This window comes from Cloeon dipterum, chromosome 2, assembly GCF_949628265.1.
Source record: "Cloeon dipterum chromosome 2, ieCloDipt1.1, whole genome shotgun sequence".
NCBI classification, from domain to species: Eukaryota; Metazoa; Arthropoda; class Insecta; order Ephemeroptera; family Baetidae; genus Cloeon; species Cloeon dipterum.
Window position 1 is genome coordinate 2,058,856 of NC_088787.1, and position 19,002 is coordinate 2,077,857.

Sequence of the window (19,002 nt, forward strand, 5' to 3'; positions counted from 1 at the left end):
ATATGTGGAAGGTGACGATTTTGATGCTCGAAAAGAAAATCCTGAGATCTTTGAAGTCTCTTCACTGGAAGTTGATATATCCAAGCATGCCAAGAGGCGTAGCTAACAAAATTTCACACATTTTGGAGTTTATATCTACAGCTCTTCCCGATTTGGACCTTTCACTTGATTTTAGTTCTCTTTTTAAAGATGATTACGAAGAGTTTGACTCTTGACTTTGTCTCACATGGCGTTTCACACTTTATGGAGTTCTGAAGGAAACCTTACACTTGCATGTATGATGAAATTAGTAGATTCCAATATTAGAAGATTTCAAAAATCTCGTCTGTATCGAATATTCTTTAGAATAAACATAGATTTCAAACTTTAAAAAATTGTGTCACATGTTTTGAGATTGTCCAATAAGTATCGTGATGCGTGCTTGTATTGTTCCACAAAGCCTAAAATTTTTTTATTAACCAATATTTATCGGTTAAAGCTTTTAATTTTTAAAACGCATATCTCTGATCTTTGTGCAATGCAAATTCTGGCAAATTTTTCATTATATTTGATTTACAAGAAAAATTATTCGTCAAAGGATTTTATAATAGAACGAAATTTTCAAATTTTGCTTTTTTTCTCGCAGATCCGATACGGGCGCTCAAGCGTGAAGCACTTGGTCTGTTTCTTACAGGATAAATAGTTTCCATGGCTGCCACAGTCCACAAACTGGCGCTGATATCTGTGCACTGAGAAAGGCCACTAGGGTGACGGTCTTGACGTTTATTTTTTATTTAAATGCGAGTCACGTTATAGAGATTTATCAATCGTCTACAAGAAACTTTGTTCAAATGATCTTGCCTGGGCCATTCTGGCCGTTGGAGGGAATAAAGAGAAAGAAATTGTATCGGTCATGAGAGAGGCAGCCGGAACGGCAACGAGTCTTCCTCGGGACACGTCAGGAGCCGCATCAGATCTGCAATCCATGGGTTAAAGGGTTGTATAGGGCGCTAATTGAATTTTCTTGTTACTCTGTACTCTACAAATTTGGAATTAAATTTCAAAACCATGTTTCCAACAATATTCCTAAACAATATTTGTTATTTTAGAATTGAACGAAATAAAAATAGATTTTGGTGCCAAACAAAAGATAGTCTTGACCCAATTTGAATTTCCCGCGAATCCTATTGTCATCAGTTCCTCATGACGACAATCAAGTAGTTTCTAATACGAACACAACCCATGAAGTGGCGCTGATCTCACTGCTTTGAAAGGTTGTATACGTTGCTCGGTTGGTAGTTTCCAATCCTATCACCATTTCTAATCTGCCACGATTTGAGAATATCTTATGGCACACGCATACGAGTATGGTGTCTGTTGTCTGCATTTCCATAACACACGGAATTTCTTCAGCTCTGTTTGAATTTGAACTCTGGTACCAACTACTACATAAAAAATGATATTATATTAAATTAATAATAAATTTCCCGCTTTTAAAATCAAATGTTTGTGCGAGGCTCCTGGATTGGCCATTAGGAAAACCTCCTCGGCTCATTTCTCTCGGGTTAAATGGTTTCTAAAGCCGCCACCGTCCACAGAGTGGCGCTGATCTTATGAGTACAAGAGCGCAAAGGCTTAGACGCCATGTTTTTAGTTCAAATATGAGTGACGTCATATAATCTGTATGATTAACACGGGCGGCTGAGTGCGGGAAATTTTAAACCAGAAAGAAACATGGCGACGAAAACCTATCCTTTTTACCGAAACAAAAGAATGTGGTGGTTTTCCTGTTGATTTCTTCCAAAACACACGTGGAAGAAGAGTTGAGCTATCACGAGAGCGTATTTCCAAACAAAAATCTCGGAATCAAAGTGAGTAAAGCTGACTTTAGCACAATTTAGTAATGGTATGTAACTAAAAAGTTAACAACACCTAGAAACCTCCAAAACATGCAGACTTTGAAAGGATTGCTTCAAATCAATACCATTTCCAAAATATCTCCATGAACACGTGTAGTGTTTTTTAGGTTTTCGTCTTGTGACAGTGTCATGCAGTCTGTATTTGCATCATTGTCACTCGGGAATTTTAAAACCGCAATTGTAAAAAAAAATCAAATAAATTCTCCCAACAGGTCAGACTCAGGATGGAAGACGCCACTCTTGTTGAGAAAACAAAATCCAGGTGGCTGGGAGTAAAGAAACTGAAGAATTTGGCAACGGAATCTTTTGTGATTAACTTTGATGCATTAACTCAAAAAGAAGGAGGAAACTACATCAAATCCCAACTCAGTACGTAACAAAAGCATCCCGTTAAATTAATAATAAAAGGGAAACGTATTCATTTCAGCCCCACAACTGAGGGATGACGTGCTGCAGGAGCTGCTGAGAACAAGGCAACCTGGAGAACTAAATAAAACAATCGAGGAGTTCAACAAGTTGAAGCAGGCTTTGCGTGTTTTGATGAGCACCAAGACAACAAAACTAGACTTGAATATCCTTATGTCATTCTTGCCAGTTCATCCATATTCCAAGGATGAGTCCTCCAAGGTAAATTTGCAAAAAAAAACCTTGATTCTGGTCAATCAAATAAATTTCCATAGGTTCTAATGATGATCGCAACTGCTGCTCCGAATGTTCGGTATTTGAAAATAGCCAAAAAGATCCTCAACGATTGCTTCAGCAGCGATTCCTCCCGAGACGCTTGTATTCGTTTTCTAAGTTCGCTGAAAGAATTGAGAATCTTAGAGATCGTCGGATGGGCTTATGATAAAGTGGACGTTGCACTGTTGTGCAAGGAACTTCCCAATTTGCGTGTACTTAGCGCGAAGGATATAGCTTTAGACACCAGCAAGATGTCCGAGGAAGAAATCAGAAATTCATTCGGACACCTTACACTTCTTGAAGATAGTTTCTTGTCGATTGGCAATATGTGCCATATTTGGAAGGTTCTACCTAATTTGGACATCATCTGGGACGTCGAAGAAAACGGACTCAAATTGGAAGATTTCGTTAAAGACGAATATCTCCACACTAAAGGGAGAAAATATCTCGATTTCGAAACTTCCCTTTTGAATTCGAATGTCTGTGCCGATGCAGATTTCTCCGGCATCAGACACTTGAAGGTAATTGATCATTTTTTTTTGTCTCTATTAAATTAATCTAATGAACTCCAGTTTACTTACAACGAGGAAAAGTGGAACAAGTTAAATATGACCCTGAAGGGGAAAACACCCCTAGAGAGCCTGGACCTCTTCATAACGAATCCCCCAGTGCCAGTTGATGACATTTTGCTCAAATTTGGATCAAACCTACGATGGCTTTCCATTAGCGGATCTGCTTTTCCAAGTGTTGAATTCAACCGTATTTTTGAACTATGCCCCAAGTTGGAAGAAGTCCACCTGAGTGAAGTACCTGTCGACGGAAATTCTTCCCAACCTTCCAGTTTTGTCCATCTGCAAGAATTAGTTTGTGAAGATTAATTTAAATCAATAACCATTATAGAGCAGTATTGGCGATTGCCTTACCACCGTTTTCTCCTCTGCCAAAAGGTGATGATCAACACCTTCAAATACAACCTGGAGAATCTGTAGCAGGTCAAGCATTTGATTATTGAAAACAAGATACTTATTCACTCTTTGAGGTATCTCCTGTTGGAGATAAGGTCGTTTATTTCATCACTACACATCCGCAAGGAAATTGTTGCAATATTGAAGAATGCGGTTCTCAAAGAATTAAAAGAAGCATAAATATTGTATCTTCAATTCAAAGAAAATGGCGTGACACTATAACCCCTTTAATATTTTAAATTCTTTTAAATGAAACATTTCTAAGTTTTATAGTTTTCTAGAGAAGTTGATTGGCATGAGGTAAACATGCATATTTTAAGAATGTAAAAAAATTACTTTAGTAAGGATATTACTAGATTATATCTTCATAGATAGGGTAAATGGCAGTTAATTTACGATCTTATGAATTATACAGCAACTTGTCAATGCTTTTTAGAGTGTCAGTATGAGCAGATACCATGCAATTTTGTCTCTGATTAACCACGAACGATCATGATTTGCTTGCTGCTTTAACTTGAATTTTGTGTATTTTAGCGATTGAGGTCAAGGAAAGAATAAATAGATTTTTAATGGAAATTTTCTGTGTCATTATTTTTTAGTAAATCCTCTAAGTGACCGCGAAAGGCATTGCTATCAACACAAAAAAATCTACTTGTCATATCACGAAGCAATAACACTTAATTTTATTATTGTCTATATATTTATAACTTGCAGATCTTTATATTCTGCTTTGGAATTTTCGAGAATAGTCTGGAAGACGATGCCAGCTAGTATAAGAATAAGAGTTCAGAAAGAAACCGTACCTCTATTTAAACAAAGCAACAGTCGTCCGAAAACCGGATGTCGCTCCGACGCGCCCGATCAGCATCGAGGTTCGTCGGGTTTCGAATTTTGTTGAAGGTCAGGAGTCAACATGGCGTCGAAATAATAGAGGCCACTCAGGAGATAGTCCAGCGGCCAATTAGAATCTTCGAAATTTATCAATTAATTCCAGACATTTCCAAAGAAAATGTTTTCCTTCGTAGTAAAAATTAAATAGTTTGAACGGGCTCACATTGTATTGTTTATTTCTGAAGTAAATATACATAATTATTGCAATCACTGGGTTTACATTTACATTAAAAAGATCACATGAGTAAAATAATATGAATTTTCTGACTAAATATTAAAATTCTTTTAGAATTCGCGTCTCACTTGAAATGAAAGGATAATTAATCACCATCATTGACTTTATCAATCGCCTCCAGGAAAGGATTGGGGGGCGAGTCCTCGGCAGGCATTGGACTTTTCTTGGCTTGCACCGAGAGGAAGTTGAGCTGCTCGTCGAGCGAGAAGCAGCCTCGGTTCAGCGCCTGCCACAGCTTTTGGTACGGACTCGCCAGACTTTTGTCCACCATGCTCTGCAGGTTTTTGTCCAGAAAGCAGCACAGGGCGTGGAAAGAGTCTGCAGCGCTTCCCGCATTCCTGAGGCGGACTTGGACGTAGGTGGGCTTCACGTGGGGCGTCACCTCCGTCTTGAACGTCAGCACTTCTAGGAATTCTCTGGAAGTCGTGTCCATGTTGTTGATCATCACTCTGGACGTCATCGCCTCTCTGATGAAGTAGCACGCCTTCACGTTCACCTGCCGCTGAAGAGCATTGTCCGAGTGCTCAAAGTCCACGCGGCCAGCCGCTCGCTCTTGCCAGCCATTTTTTCCACTTTTCTTGGCGGAGAGTCCATCTGGATGCTGCAGTCGAGCACGTCCTTGAACAGGTCGTAAATCACCATCACCACGTCCTCGAACCAAAGTTCGCGGATGCTTTTGCTTTTGAGCAGCTCCAAATCTGCTGGGAAGTAGTTTTGCAGGAAGATTTTTTTAGTGAATGAGTTGTCTTGAAGCTTCACGCCTTCGCAGCTCGGGGAAAACTTCAGCAAATCTGGAAATTGATTGGTCGAATAATACTTGGAACATCTCAGGCGGGAGGTAAAGATTTTTTTTTTAATTTTTGTTTAGCAAAATATTAAGATCTTTGGGACTTACGGATGCGCAAAAGGTGTTAATTTGTGTCACGCATGCGCAGTGATGATTTTCAGCCTCCATATGAGATTTAGAAGCGATCTGAACATACTGCGCATGCTTAAGATGCGCAGAAGTTTACTGCGCAGCTTCAAAGTTATTCAGAGAACAATATACTACGACGCCATATTGACTTCTGACCAACCGATGATTTTTTTTAAATTTCTTGGGAAGGAAATGATTTAAACAGAAGTAACTTTTCATAATATTAAAGAATCCAACATTTAAATCATTTTTATATCACGTCAGGGTCATGATTAATAACTACCACTTTAATTTATGACCTGTTTCAGAATTGTCATTCTCAGCAGTTTAGCCTATTTATTTGAGCTTTACCGTTGCGAAATTTTATAAAATGACCCCAAGTTCGATGGAATTGGACATTTTCGAAATTTTGTATCTCTAGGTAACGTCAGGTACAGACCCTAAAAGTCAATTTCAACCTTCATAGGTCCAACTAAGGACCTCTTGCTGTTTCTAAGCAATTATAATGCGAAAAAATACTCTTTACCAAGGAGAGGCGAACTGCGCATGCGCGGTCGAGCAGGTTTTTAAATTTCACATTTGAATTAAGGGAAAACTATAGTGGTTCATTATTTGAAACTTGACCTATTTTAGCCTAGACCTAGGAATCTATTTTTGAAATTTCAGAGGTCAGATGAGGTCTCAAAATTCCCGTGAAACTATAAAATAAAAAAACTGACCTTCGATGCTGAGATTGGTCTTGAGTTCGCAGAATTCCGCCAGTTTTGCGCAAAAGGTCGTCAGCTCGATCGAGTTCTTAGCGCCCACATTTTTGGCGACGTTGTGGTTGAGCTCAAAGGGATCCTGCACGCACACCGGCTTCTTCACCAGCAGACCTTCGTTCTTGTCAAACCGCGCCAGACCCTGCATCTCCTCGGGCAGCGTCTCGGCTCGCAGGAACCTCCACTTTTCGATTGTGGACGCGGTCATCGGACAAATGACGTCCACCCCGAAGTCGAGCCGCGCGACGAAGCCGAAGAAGGCGACTGTGAGCTGCTTGAGGGAGCTGCGGTTGTGGTTGGCGATGCGCTTGCTGCTGAAGCCGCAGACCCAGCCCTGCTCGAGCACCAGCCTGTCCGCGTCGCCCTTGAGCTGCAGGATGGGCGGCAGCAGCGGCTGCGCCAGCGTTTGCAGGAACAAAATGGCCAGCATGGTGAAGCAGTAGTTGGACATTGGCAGGCTGTGCGCCTTCCTCCACCGCTTCACCACGAACAAGAGCAGCAAGATGCGCTCGTCCTGCGCGCCCACGAACCTCAAGAACTGGCTGTTGTGCACGCCGAGCATGTTTTTGAAGGTGACGTCGCACTCGACCATGGTCGGATTGTGCACAAAGTGCAGCACCGGCACCCTGGCTGCCAGCACGAAGTACGTGTTGCTGAACACCAGAGGCTTCCTCCGCAGCAGCTTCACCGCCGCCCTCAGCAGTTTCTCGTGAGATTCTTTGCTCAACGGCTTCTCGAAGTCGCAATCTGCGTAGTCTGAAACCATAAAAGTCAATTTTTAGGATATTTGGGTTTTAAAATCGTCAAGTTCTTATTGTCAGTGTTCGAAGCAGCCACGCCCCCCTAATAGTGGCACTGCCGCACCGCCATATCGAATTCCCACATGGATTACGCCCCCCTAATTCAGCTGTGTTGACGCTGAACATTTCCGTTTCCCTCACATCACAAAATATTGTCTATTTTTAAAATTAAAAACCCGGTCAAAGGAGAGCACGCCTCTTTTTTAAGCTTCTGATTGGCCGGTGGACTCTGGACTGTCTCCTGATTGGCGTCCATTATTTTAACATCATATTAACTTCCGAATGGCGGAAACCGAAATAAATCGCAACCCGGAGCACATTACGACTGCGCAGAATATTTTTATTTGGGTCACTCATGCGCAGTGATGCGTTGTGGCCTCTTAGTGAGATGCAGAAGCGATCTAAACCTACTGCGCATGCTAAAGTTGCGCAATAGTTTACTGCGCAGCTTTAAAAGGGGCGAATTTTTTGAGCTGGCCGATTAAACTAAGAATAAGATATTTCGTCGCAATATTCACTTCTGACCAGCAGGAATAAACACAGATCGCAACCCAGCCCTGGGTGGGAATAACGACTGCGCAGAAAGTTTCAATTCGGGTCATGTTTGCGCAGTGATGAGTTTCAGCCTCTCAAAGAGATATTGCAGCGATCTGAACACACTGCGCATGCTTAAGTTGCACACAAGTATACTGCGCAGCAATAAAATGGGACTATAATTTACATAATATAAACAGGACTGACGATTTTGAAGTATTTTTTATCCTAGTCCGTGATTAAAATAATTGTTTACATATTCACATTTACACGAAGAATGTTCCTTCCTATTTAAAAAAATAGCCCTGTACCTAATTTAATATGGACGTCAATGTCGCTATCGATGTCCGCCAGGCCGGTGGCCCTGGAGCCGTAGACGAAGCAATCGACCTTTCTGCACAGAGGCTGGAAGGTTGTCACAATGTCGGTCAAAAGGTGGTCTTGCTGCTTGCGGTGCTGCTCCTCGACCTCCGGCGTCACAGCCAACTTGAAGGCGACGGCCAGCTGCTTGGCCTGCGCCTCCCAAGGGTCGCTCGCGTCCAGTCTCGGCACAGGCTTGTTCGCCGCTTTCGGGGCACTCTTAAATATTGGCCTCGTGATTATGTTTCCACCCTGATTCGTCAAAGCCTTCTCTGCGCCGATCCTATAATATTAAAAACCATAGAAGTTAGAAAGGAAAATAAATTTGTAATTCTTATTACGGATCTCGGAAGCCGACGATGTAAGCGTCGTTGTCGATTGAATGCACTCGCGTGGTGTAGCCGTGCTTTCTCATCGTATGGCTCATTTCCTGATAGTCCAAAATCTTTTGTCCAGCTGAACACAAAAATTGATCGTGATATTTTTTCCAAAATTTAGTGATTTATAATTTTACCTGCGAAAGAAGCGTAGATTGTGTGTCCATCCCACGTAACATTAGGGAATTCGCCACGTGCCTTCTTCTTTGTTAAATGGGGAAGTGATTTTTCATGAAGTTTCCAATAATCCTCCACCTCCTCATCCGTTCTTGACGAAATGGACCTGTCCAGAAGGTCGTTTTTGATCCATTTGTCGCAGAAGAGACACCATTTTCCTCGTGACGCCATCCTTCCTGAATGAAAAAGATCAAAAAAGAACAATTAAATAATAAATAAAGAATATTTCGCTGTGGCAGCGCCTTTTCCCAGTATCCCAAACAAAAGAGTTGATTTTCGATTTTTGCACACATTGTTGAGCGATTTTTGCAACACGCAAATTTTGCTACAATCGGAAAAGATACTGGGATTGGTCGCTGCCACAGCGATTTGCCAGAGCGGTTGTGATAACAAAAAATAATTCTTTTGTGCGTGTTCTGTTTTCTCAGTCTGCCGAGTCTGCCAATTATTTGCCTCGCATTGTTTGAAACCAGGACTGTTTTTGACTTGAAAAACAAAACAGAGTTGTAAGTTGTTCTTTTGTTCTGTTTGCGTGCTTAAAATTAGTACCTGCAGGAGTAAAACGCCTTAAAATGGGCAAGAGGAACAGTGGCGGGAAGGGGAACGGGAAGTGGGCCAGCCCAGCTGGATGAAGATGAAGGACGGAGAATGGCGTGGCGTTTGCCGCGAGTGGCGCTAGTGCCGCTAGTGCGAACTAACTGTAGGTAGGATGTATATTAAGGAGATAAGACAAATTTAACTGAAGAGCAATTTGCGAACATTTAAACAATTTAAATTGATCTGAAATTCTGTTAAATTAATTCAAATATTTAAAAACGTTAAAACTGATCTGAAAATAACAGCTCAAAAGAAAGCGTAAAAGCCGAAGTTTTCACTCTGCTACTATATTCCCATTATTTTAGAAATCCGATTTTTCCGTTCGAGTACTAAATAACCGGTTCTTGAGTACTTGACTTGCAAGAAATTCCGGATATAAACTTAGTCAAATCATTTTAGTTTGTTAGAACTCTTTTTAAACTTGATGTTTAAACGAGATATAAACTTTTTTAAGAAAGAAGTTAAAAAAACTTTAAATTAAATTTTAAATTTTTCACTGCCGGTACCGGTATCAATGAGAACGATTCGAAATTCACTTGCATAATCACGACTCTCTTCCTTTCCTTGGTTCTTGGATTTCCGCTGGCGCCACACGTCGCTAGTCAGCTGTCGCCGTGATTGTCCCGCCACTTTTCTTCTGGACGAAAAGTTTTACAGAAGAACCAGAGACCAGAGCAACTTTGCGACCAACAATTGAAAAAAAGTGACTGCTGCTTCTGTTGAAAACTAGAACCGTGTTGCTTCGTTACTTCTCAGAGAGCACGCACCATGGCTAATGAGAGGCAGGTGACAATGGCCAGGAAGAAGCTGAAGGCCCTGAATGAAGGGCTGGTGACCGATGTGGTCTTCCTCGTCGGTGCGACTGATGCCACCGCGCAGGTATTTATAACATTTAACGGGGTATTTTTTTTTTATCTAAACACATTAATATTTTCAGGAGATTCGAGCCTTTCGGTCAGACCTCGTGGTGAGCAGCGAGTTCTTCGTGAGCCTGCTGGACAGCCCTCTGACCTTGAAACGCCACGGGAAAATCAGGCTGAAGAACATTGAGCCAAAGATCTTTGGTCTGGTCATCGAGTAAGTGATGCGTGATCAAATATCTTAGAGTGGCTAATTTATTTCCTTCAATTAAAAGGTTTACTCATTTGAGTGGTCAGCTGGTGTCGGAAGTGGACGGTCTGGACACTTGCCTGAAGTTGGCAGCGGCAGCAGACGAATACATGATCGACGACCTTGGATCTGTGTGCCTGAAGCTGCTCGAGGACAGGTTCCTCACCGTGGACAACGTGTGGACAGTGCTGAGCGAGAATTGTATGGTGGAAGCTGTTGCCTCGACTTGTATCAAGGTACAAATAAATCGAATACCTGATTTGTTCTGTAAATATGATTCTAAATATAGATTCTGGGCTCAAAGACAAGCGTCTGTTTGAACCATCCGAGTTTTCTCGAGGCCAGTGAAGAAGCAGTGAAGCTCTTCTTCAATTTGGATAAAATGAACATCAAATCTGAGTCGGAACTACTGGAAGCTTGTCTTAGATACAACAAGACCAAAGAGAATCAGAGGTAGAGGATATTATTTTCATTAAAACTGAATCTCTTGTCTTTTGCAGAGAGGTTTTTCGCCAATGCTGTCTTCCTGGCCTTCGTCTTCTTGCTCTTGACTCAGCTGACCTTGCCGAGGTGTTTCCCATGCTTACTCTGGAGGAGAAGACCAGCATTGCGGCCTGGAAAAGCCCTCTGATGGCTGCAGAGAAGCCTATACTCGCGTCTGGCCTCTGTCCGATCTCAAATGCGAGGTCGGAAATCACCGGAGAGCAGACGTTGAATTTAGTTCCAGCCAGACATGTTCTTGGCGTGAGAGATGTTTTCTTGACTGATTGCTTCGTAGTATGTCCCGATATCGCATATGAACCTGATCGGGACAGATGCTGGGTTACACTTGAACTTTCCCCGGAAAGAAACATCAGAATCTCTGGCTTTGAGATCTTCGACAGCCTGGACCTAACCAACGAAGTTTTCGACAACAGTACGGGGTAATTATCCTCAATTATCATTACGTTTCAGAATTGATGTAACCGCTGGGTCCCTGCTGCTGCTCCGGATCATCACACCTCTTGATCCTGAACGTCAAGGACGAATACCTAAACTGACGAAGAGCATCTTTACCCTAGGACTGGGAAGCAACAGATTAATTTTAGTAAAAATACCTCAACTAAAAATGTAACAATTTTCAGTAAAAATTCGTTTGGAAGAATCGTCGAAATCACATTAACTGTCGACAATCGCCGCACCCTTTGGTCATATTCCCTCTCTGATGAAGTGACAGTCCCAGATCTATTTCCATTTAATGGCTGGACTTTCTTCAAGCACTCTGCTCTGGTTCCTGCTGGTAGTACTTTCACTTTGAAGGTATGTTTCAGTAAGAATAGCGTCTTGAGGACTCAGAAGTCCGCTATGGATCTGGTGAAAAGCATCAACTCAAGCGCTGCCTTTGATGTCTTCAGTCAGATTGGAATTTTTTACAATGACAAAATGTATGAATTCTTGAAGACAAGGCTTCCAGCTGACACCCGGTTATGCATCTTCAAATCAATTAAATTCACTGAGATCTGAATTGAGATCGATATATTTTACTATCAATTTCAGCATTTCTTTTTTAGTTTGGAAAAATAGTTTTTTGTAGTTCTTAAAGTCACATCACTCATCTCGGGAAATGAAACAAAAACTGTACTTAATTTTGAAATAAATACTTTCAAATCAAACCAAATTCGTAGACTATATTATTCTAATTCACAACGAATGCTAGAATTAAGACACCACCGTTGATATTCTTTACTCAATAAATGAGAAATAAAATCGGCTTCCGAGCAGAGCAAGACTTCCACAAATTAAACAGCCATTCCATATATAAACGCCAATTTTGTTTGAATAAAATATGTATTTATCGATCCGAACCAAAATTAAGTTGTAATAATTCAGAAGAAAAAATTAATCAATTTGGAGAGCAGAAATTTTGAAACAAACTTCTCTCAAAAGCAGGTGTGAAAATCCGCCTCTTGTTTGCTGTTAAAAATTGATCGCTTTTTAACAGAGCTGGCGCAGACCTAAAACGCCTAGAGAAGGGTCTCTAATTTAATTTGCCAGCCTCTATGGTACAGAAAAATACACTGAAAAGACTGTAGATTAATAGATTTATGTTTTTAAGGATATTATGCTATCATTTTAACACGTTTTGAACGCACGGTTTTTTATATAACGCGCGAGCAATGAAATTTCAATTTTCAATTAAATCAGCAATATTTTCTTAACTACGAAAAAGCAAACAAATTGAATTAAATTAATCTTGACGCCGGAAATTTATATTAAAATGAAACAAGAAATTAAAACCACGTGAGCCCGTTCTAACTAGTTTATTTAATTTTTACTACGAAGAAAAACATTTTCTTTTGAAATGTGAAAGTCAATCGAAGATGCACGCGTCGTCCTGCTGGCAGAGGACCGAGTAGGAGGCTCCGCAGGGGTCGTCGTAGAGTTTTGCGGAGGGTTTGGCGTAGACGCACACTTTGCTGAATTGGCTGTTGACGTCCGGCTCGCTGACGTAGGGGCCGTAGAACCACAAATGGCTGAGTCGCGGCAGCACGTCGCCGCCGTGCCACCGCAAGTCGCCCGGCTTCTGGCCCACGTCCGACGCAGACACCCAGAAACCGGCGTCTTCTTCTAATTAGATAATTAAATTATAACAAATTAAAATAATAATTAATTCTCACCAAAATGAGAGGCTGCTTTTTGGCTGAGAAGCTCGAGCTCTTCGCTGGTCTTGGGAGAGGCCAAGCGCATCGCGTTTTTCTCGCAAAATTCTTTCGCTTTGTACCACGTGCGCTGCGAGCGGCGAATCAGGGTCAAAAGGCCGCGAGAGATAAAGAGAGAAACTCACCGAGATGCTCGCGTTTTGTGCCGGGATCCAGTATTTCTTTCCGTTCGACAGCGTCGTCAAATTCGAGCCTTGAGATTAAATTTAAATTATTTCGGTCGATTTAAAAAAGAATTCTTACTGATTCGGTCGCACTCGAGTCTTTTCGACACCTGAAAATACAATCTCTAAAGCTGACATTTTAATTTTTAATTATTTTTTCACCTCCTTGGAAAAAGCCAGCTGGAAATCTCGCTTCAAATCTTTGAGCAGTTGCTTTGTCTCGCCGATTTCGGCCTGGAAGAAAAATTAAAAACCCAAAATCAAATGAAACTGGAGGATTTTGCACCTTGGTCTCGCTTTGGTCTTTTTTCAGGGCGGCCAATTCGATGACAATCGAGTTCAACTGCGGTAAAAATGTTAGTTAAAAATATTTAAATAATTTTGGAAAGATAAAACTCACCTTTGAGTCAATTTGCTCCAAAGAAATCGCGTTTGCCGCGAGAATAGCGGCCGCGAGAAACAACAAAAGCGGCAGTTTCGACATTTTCGATGCGTCAACGCTGCTCGACTGACAAAAAAGCAGAATCAGAGGCAAGATATAAAAGTGCCCCCACGCTTAATTTCGCCGTAAACAAAAAATGCGGGAGAGGGAAAACGTTTAAAATAATTTATTTCCCGGGTCCTGAGATTTGGGCAAAAGGTAAATCTCAGTTTTAATTAATTGATGTCGTTTTGTTTGCTGAAAACCCTGAATGAGTCGCAATTTTAAAAGTTTAGGCTTAAAAATGAGGTAACAGCTAAGGGCACAATCAAATTCTTTTTAAGGAAAACTGCTTTGATCTGCGGCAGAGAAAATAAACAGCCCACACTTTGCACGCAGGTTTACGTGTTTGAGGAAAACCATGCACACATCACTGTTATCAAAATACGCGAGCAGAGGCGAGTGTGCGGATGCGGACCCGCAATCACCCATCCGCCGACGAGCGCAAGAAAATTAATTAAGTGCCGCACAGTCGTCTCGCGTGTCTTGCAGCCTTCCGCCAAATCAAACAGGTTAAAAATAGTTTGCTTCAATTTTTTATCGACACAGGATGCTTTTTAACTTCGGATTTATCAAAAAGAAAACCCAAAGGTGCTGAAAATTTCCGGGATTAAAAGTAAAACACTGTTTATTTTATTTTATTTCTTCTGTTTTTGTGAATTTTTAATTTGTCGCATGGTTGCAAATGCAAATGAATTATTGGTTTGTTAGTAAGAATTTTTCCATTGATTTTAATATCGTAAATTTCATTGATTTGTTGAGAAGGAGATTGCCTTTAGGTAAAACTGCAGGTCAAATTATGACGCTCTTATACACCATTTTCTGTCATTCATCGCGAATTTTAAGGATAATTTCTTGTAAATTCGGATCAGATTTCAATATTATTATTTTAATCCTTTTATTAAGGATCCTTGAAATTTGTTTATAATTAATTTGATTGAGTAACTGACTGGTTAAAAAAGGACTCGGCGCGAGAGAAGTTGTTCGATTGAATAAAATGGCTCGCGCTTTCTCCATAATTTGCGGCGCGCGCGGCCGCGGAAGGTCAGTGTCAAGACGCGAAGAGCGGCAGCTCGCGCGCGCGGCCTCTAAACTGGTCTACATTGACGCGAGAAAATAAGAGTCGCGGCGGCGGAAAACACAAATGGTCAGTCTGGAAAATGACGTCGGCTCGGCTGGCTGCTGCGCTGCTCGCTGCTCTCGCGTGGGCCCTCTGCGGCCCCAGGGTGTGGGCCCTCGAGCCCCTGCTCTCGTTCGACGACGCCGCCGACCAAAAGTGCCGCCTCGACGCCGCCCTCTACCGCAGCCAACTGCAAAACTTCACCCTCTGGGCCGTCAAAAGTGAGTCGAGAGAATTTTGGAGATTTCAACGCTTGCAATTAGTGCAGAGTTTTAATTCAAATATTAAATTAATTAATTATATATTGTGCTCAATTCGGGAATTTATTTTTAATTTTGAGCAGTGTCAATATCAATCGCGCAACTGATGTAATGAATATTCCGAAAGAGGAAATGATTATGTAAGCGATTAAATCACGTCGACTTGTTTGCACTGATTTATTTGCCGCGAGAGAGTAATTTGCTGGCCGTGCCGTAAATGAGCGTGAGCGAAGGAAAGCGTCTGTCGGTCCGCATGGCCAGCGAGAAAACCAGTTTTGCTCTGCATGTCGGCCGCGAGAATCTTATTTTGCAAACAACAACTCGATCGCAGAGGCCAGCAACCCGTTCTCAGTTCTCAGCTGCCGCGAGAGCAATATAATAAAAGAAATTTGCAATTTTAAAATAAAAATAAAATTAATATTTTTCAGTGTACGATGCGAGTGCGAAGGCGCCCGTGGGAATTTTGGCTGGCGCCACCTTCCAGCTGGGCCACTTCGACGAGTGCCTGCAGGTGGGCTCGGAAGAGGCCCCGACGCCCGTGGTGGCGCTGCCGGCGCCGCTCAGGGCCCAGTACTGCGTGGCGCGCATCCGGCTGGAACCTGAGCAGGCCACCTACCCTGGATTCCACCGGCTCGACCGCCCGCACGCCTTCTCCCTGCAGTACGACCCCCGCGACTCCGCCTGGGAAAAACTCATGGTGCAGGACTCTAATTATTTTTTTTAATTAAATGTTATTAATTATTTTTGATCAGGTGCCCTTGGACCCGTCGAAGAAGCCGCGCAACTCGTTCCACTGGGCCACCTGCATTCCCGCCAGCTGCTCGCCGGCCGACCTGAAGGTGGCTTTGGACGCCGCCCTGCAGCCCCTGCGCCAGCGCCACGAAGTCCAGCTCAGCGTGGACGTCGATGAAAAACTCTGCACCGTCGCCCAACGAATGCCGCTCTCCACTGCGGACATCGCAGTCTTGTAAGTTAATTTTTAATTTAAATTGAAACTTATTTAAAGGCCATCTTTGATGAAATTCTCGTGTACACCAATTGATTCCTCCAAGCATGAAATTGGATATCCTTTAGATATTCAAAAGATATCTTTAAGATATTCATAGGATAGCCTTGGATTTTCAAAGGATATCCTTGAATATTCAAAGGATATCATAGGATATTCAAAGGATATCCTTGAGATATTCAAAGGATATCCTTGAGATATTCAAAGGATATCCTAGGATATTCAAAGGATATCTTTAAAATATTCATAGGATAGCCTTGGATATACTAAGGATATCCTTGGATGTTCAAAGGATAGCCTTGGATATTCAAAGGATATCCTTGGATATTCAAAAGATATCTTTAAGATATTCATAGGATAGCCTTGGATATACAAAGGATATCCTTGGATGTTCAAAGGATGGCCTTGGATATTCAAAGGATATCTTAGGATATTCAATGGATATCCTTAAGATATTCAAAGGATATCCTTAAATATTCAAAGGATATCCTTAAGATATACAAAGGATAGCCTTGGATATTTAAAAGATATCCTTGGATATTTGGATATTCAAAAGTTAGCCTTGGATTTTCAAAGGATATCCTTGGATATTAAAAGTATATCTGGGTATCCAAAGGTAAACCTTTGAACAAATTATGTCAATAGGTGGATATCCTCGGATATCCAACTTCTAGCTGGGCAAATTCCTCCCGAATTTCGTCAAAGATCTCCGCAAGATCTCTCTATCTTTAATAACTTCAAAATCATCCTGATTAACCCTGAAATTTTCCTTCAGAACTGTCATCCTGCTGGTTTTCGGCATTGTGGTTGCTGCCTCTTTCTTCGACATGGCCATCTACAGGCAAAGACCCGCCGGCGACGAGAGACCACTCAGTGAGCCAAAAATTGAGCCTTTATTTTAACAAAAGTTACATTTAGAAATTAATAGCGAGAGGCCAGGAAATTCTGATGGCGTTTTCTGCCTGCACAAATCTGGAGAAGCTGAACAAGCCTGACCCGACAGACGACCTGGGCATCCTGCACGGCCTGCGCCTCTTCTCCATGGTGTTCATCATCCTGGGTCACCGCTGCCTCTTCTCCTACGGTGGGCCCTTCTTCAACCCTGAATTCCTCGAGGAGGTGCGTGTCTTCCTTGCCTGGCATAATCCTGTTCTAATCTGAATTCCAAAACAGAGGTACCGCAAGATCGAGGACATGTTTCTGCTGAACGGAACGCTGCTGGTGGACACGTTCTTCGTGCTGTCCGGCTTCCTCACCTGCTTCGGCATCCTGCTCGAGATCCACAAGCGCAAGACGCTCAACGTGCCCATGCTCTACCTCTACCGCTGGATGAGGTCCATCTCAAACCACACCCTGACTTTCCTCAATTCTAAATATATCAATAAATCTCAGGTTGACTCCGGTCTACATGATGGTGGTGGCGTTCTACGCGACCCTCTTCTCCAAGGTGGACTCTGGCCCTCTGTGGAAGGCCAGGGTTGGCCTCGAGCAGGAGCGCTGCGTGCAGAACTGGTGGACAAACCTTCTCTACGTCAACAACTACGTCAACGCTGACCAGCTGGTACGAGACCCTGGCTCTTTACGTGGAGAATAATCTCACCTGATTCCGTTTTGCAGTGCATGTTCCAGTCTTGGTACATCGCGTGCGACATGCACTACTTCCTGCTGGCCCCGCTGATCGTGATTCCGCTCTACAAGAACCCCAAGTTAGGACTGGCGCTGCTGGCCGCCGTCACTTCCCTTTCCATTGTCATTCCCTTCGCCGTCACCTACGTCGGCGAGTACAGCGGCGTGCTCAGGGTCTACATGAGGTACTTTGACTTCACTCTCATGGAATTTATTATATCCTGTGTGATTGCAGCCTGCTGGAGGACCCACCTTCGAACGAGGACTACTACGCGGTGTACATCAAGAGCCACAACCGGGCGGCGCCCTACTTCATCGGCATGGCGGCCGCCTACCTGTACGGCATCCTCAAACTCTCCGACATCAAAATCCCCAAGGTGATATTGAATTTCCAATCATGTAAATAACTGACCTCCTGTCCTGCGCAGGGGGTGATGTGGGGCTGCTCTCTGGCGGCGACGGTGGTGGGGCTGACGTCCATGTTCGGCGCCTGGGTGTTCTACATCCCTGGCCGCGAGTACTTCGCCGGCGAGAACGCGGCGTACGCGTCGCTGCACCGCGTCGGCTGGGCGCTGACCGTGGCGTGGGTGGTGCTCGGCGGCTGCACCACCCGCTTCGGGGTGCTGCAACCCCTGCTGCAGCTCAACGCCTTCCTGCCCCTCAGCAGACTCACCTACTGCGCCTTCCTCACGCACGGCGCCGTCCAGCTCTACACCCTCGCCACCCTCCGACAGCCCGAGTTCATGAGTTTCCCCAAACTGGTCAGTGCGCCACGCCCCTTTTTTATTAAATTTAAATTTTTTATTTTCTGCAGTTCTGGATGGCGTCGGGGGACATCACGATTTCGTTCATCGTGGCGCTGTTCGTTCACCTGTTTTTCGAGGCGCCCCTCGGGGCAATCCAGAAAATGCTGCTGCGCAAGAGTAAGAATTCAAAATTCAAGCCCTTTGGCGAAAAGGTTAAAAATAAATAAATTTATTTGCAGAGCCAGCTAACAGACCAAGGAACGAGAACGCACCGGCGGCGGTCCACATGGCAGACGCTCCTCCGCCGCCCCCTGTGGCCTCAACCCCTCCGCCTCCGGAAACCTCAACGCCTCCAGCCCCGAGGGACGCTACTCCTGAAATCCCGGACAACCCTGACGAACAGCAAAGCAGTGTCTGAAGTCTTAATTTTATGTCCTGAATGATATGCTTATTTATTTGTTACCTCAACCTTGCGTTATTTAATTTAAGCTCTAATTTTAACCATGCATGTTCAATTTTGATTTAATAAAATTTGTTATATATAAACATAAACCACTTATATAAAAAGGTTCGACATAAATTACAAGCAAAGAACAAA

At 43.0% G+C, this 19,002-nt stretch overlaps 4 protein-coding genes across 5 annotated transcripts; 2 read left to right on the top strand and 2 right to left on the bottom strand.

Annotated features, from left to right (window-relative positions):
• Window positions 1-5,162: 5,162 nt before the first annotated feature.
• On the bottom strand, window positions 5,163-9,246 carry LOC135936014 (speckle targeted PIP5K1A-regulated poly(A) polymerase-like). The gene is made up of 6 exons (XM_065478683.1): window positions 9,145-9,246; window positions 8,556-8,771; window positions 8,383-8,497; window positions 7,993-8,324; window positions 6,306-7,103; window positions 5,163-5,461 (listed from the first exon to the last, which is right to left on the bottom strand). Exons 2-6 carry the CDS (start codon window positions 8,764-8,766, stop codon window positions 5,163-5,165), a joined length of 1,755 nt encoding a protein of 584 aa, XP_065334755.1. The 5' UTR covers window positions 8,767-8,771; window positions 9,145-9,246.
• A 710-nt stretch (window positions 9,247-9,956) lies between these two features.
• Window positions 9,957-11,889, top strand: LOC135937207 (uncharacterized). The gene is made up of 4 exons (XM_065480305.1): window positions 9,957-10,071; window positions 10,130-10,269; window positions 10,328-10,538; window positions 10,592-11,889. Exons 1-4 carry the CDS (start codon window positions 9,961-9,963, stop codon window positions 10,757-10,759), a joined length of 630 nt encoding a protein of 209 aa, XP_065336377.1. The 5' UTR covers window positions 9,957-9,960; the 3' UTR covers window positions 10,760-11,889.
• A 698-nt stretch (window positions 11,890-12,587) lies between these two features.
• Window positions 12,588-13,664, bottom strand: LOC135936515 (C-type lectin domain family 4 member F-like). 2 transcript variants are annotated; one of them, XM_065479349.1, is made up of 7 exons: window positions 13,566-13,664; window positions 13,452-13,508; window positions 13,328-13,399; window positions 13,245-13,275; window positions 13,127-13,194; window positions 12,960-13,071; window positions 12,588-12,906 (listed from the first exon to the last, which is right to left on the bottom strand). In XM_065479349.1, the coding sequence occupies exons 1-7, from the start codon at window positions 13,647-13,649 to the stop codon at window positions 12,653-12,655; spliced, it is 678 nt and encodes a 225-aa protein (XP_065335421.1). In that variant the 5' UTR covers window positions 13,650-13,664; the 3' UTR covers window positions 12,588-12,652. The 2 variants fall into 2 exon arrangements, with proteins under 2 accessions (XP_065335421.1, XP_065335420.1); XM_065479348.1 differs by having other exon boundaries at window positions 12,588-12,909.
• Window positions 13,665-14,806: 1,142 nt separating this feature from the next.
• On the top strand, window positions 14,807-18,918 carry LOC135936015 (nose resistant to fluoxetine protein 6-like). Its single transcript, XM_065478684.1, has 12 exons — window positions 14,807-14,987; window positions 15,455-15,723; window positions 15,779-15,993; window positions 16,808-16,905; window positions 16,961-17,151; window positions 17,206-17,366; window positions 17,425-17,593; window positions 17,650-17,843; window positions 17,894-18,035; window positions 18,087-18,419; window positions 18,473-18,581; window positions 18,644-18,918. Exons 1-12 carry the CDS (start codon window positions 14,807-14,809, stop codon window positions 18,820-18,822), a joined length of 2,241 nt encoding a protein of 746 aa, XP_065334756.1. The 3' UTR covers window positions 18,823-18,918.
• The last annotated feature ends 84 nt before the right edge of the window (window positions 18,919-19,002 follow it).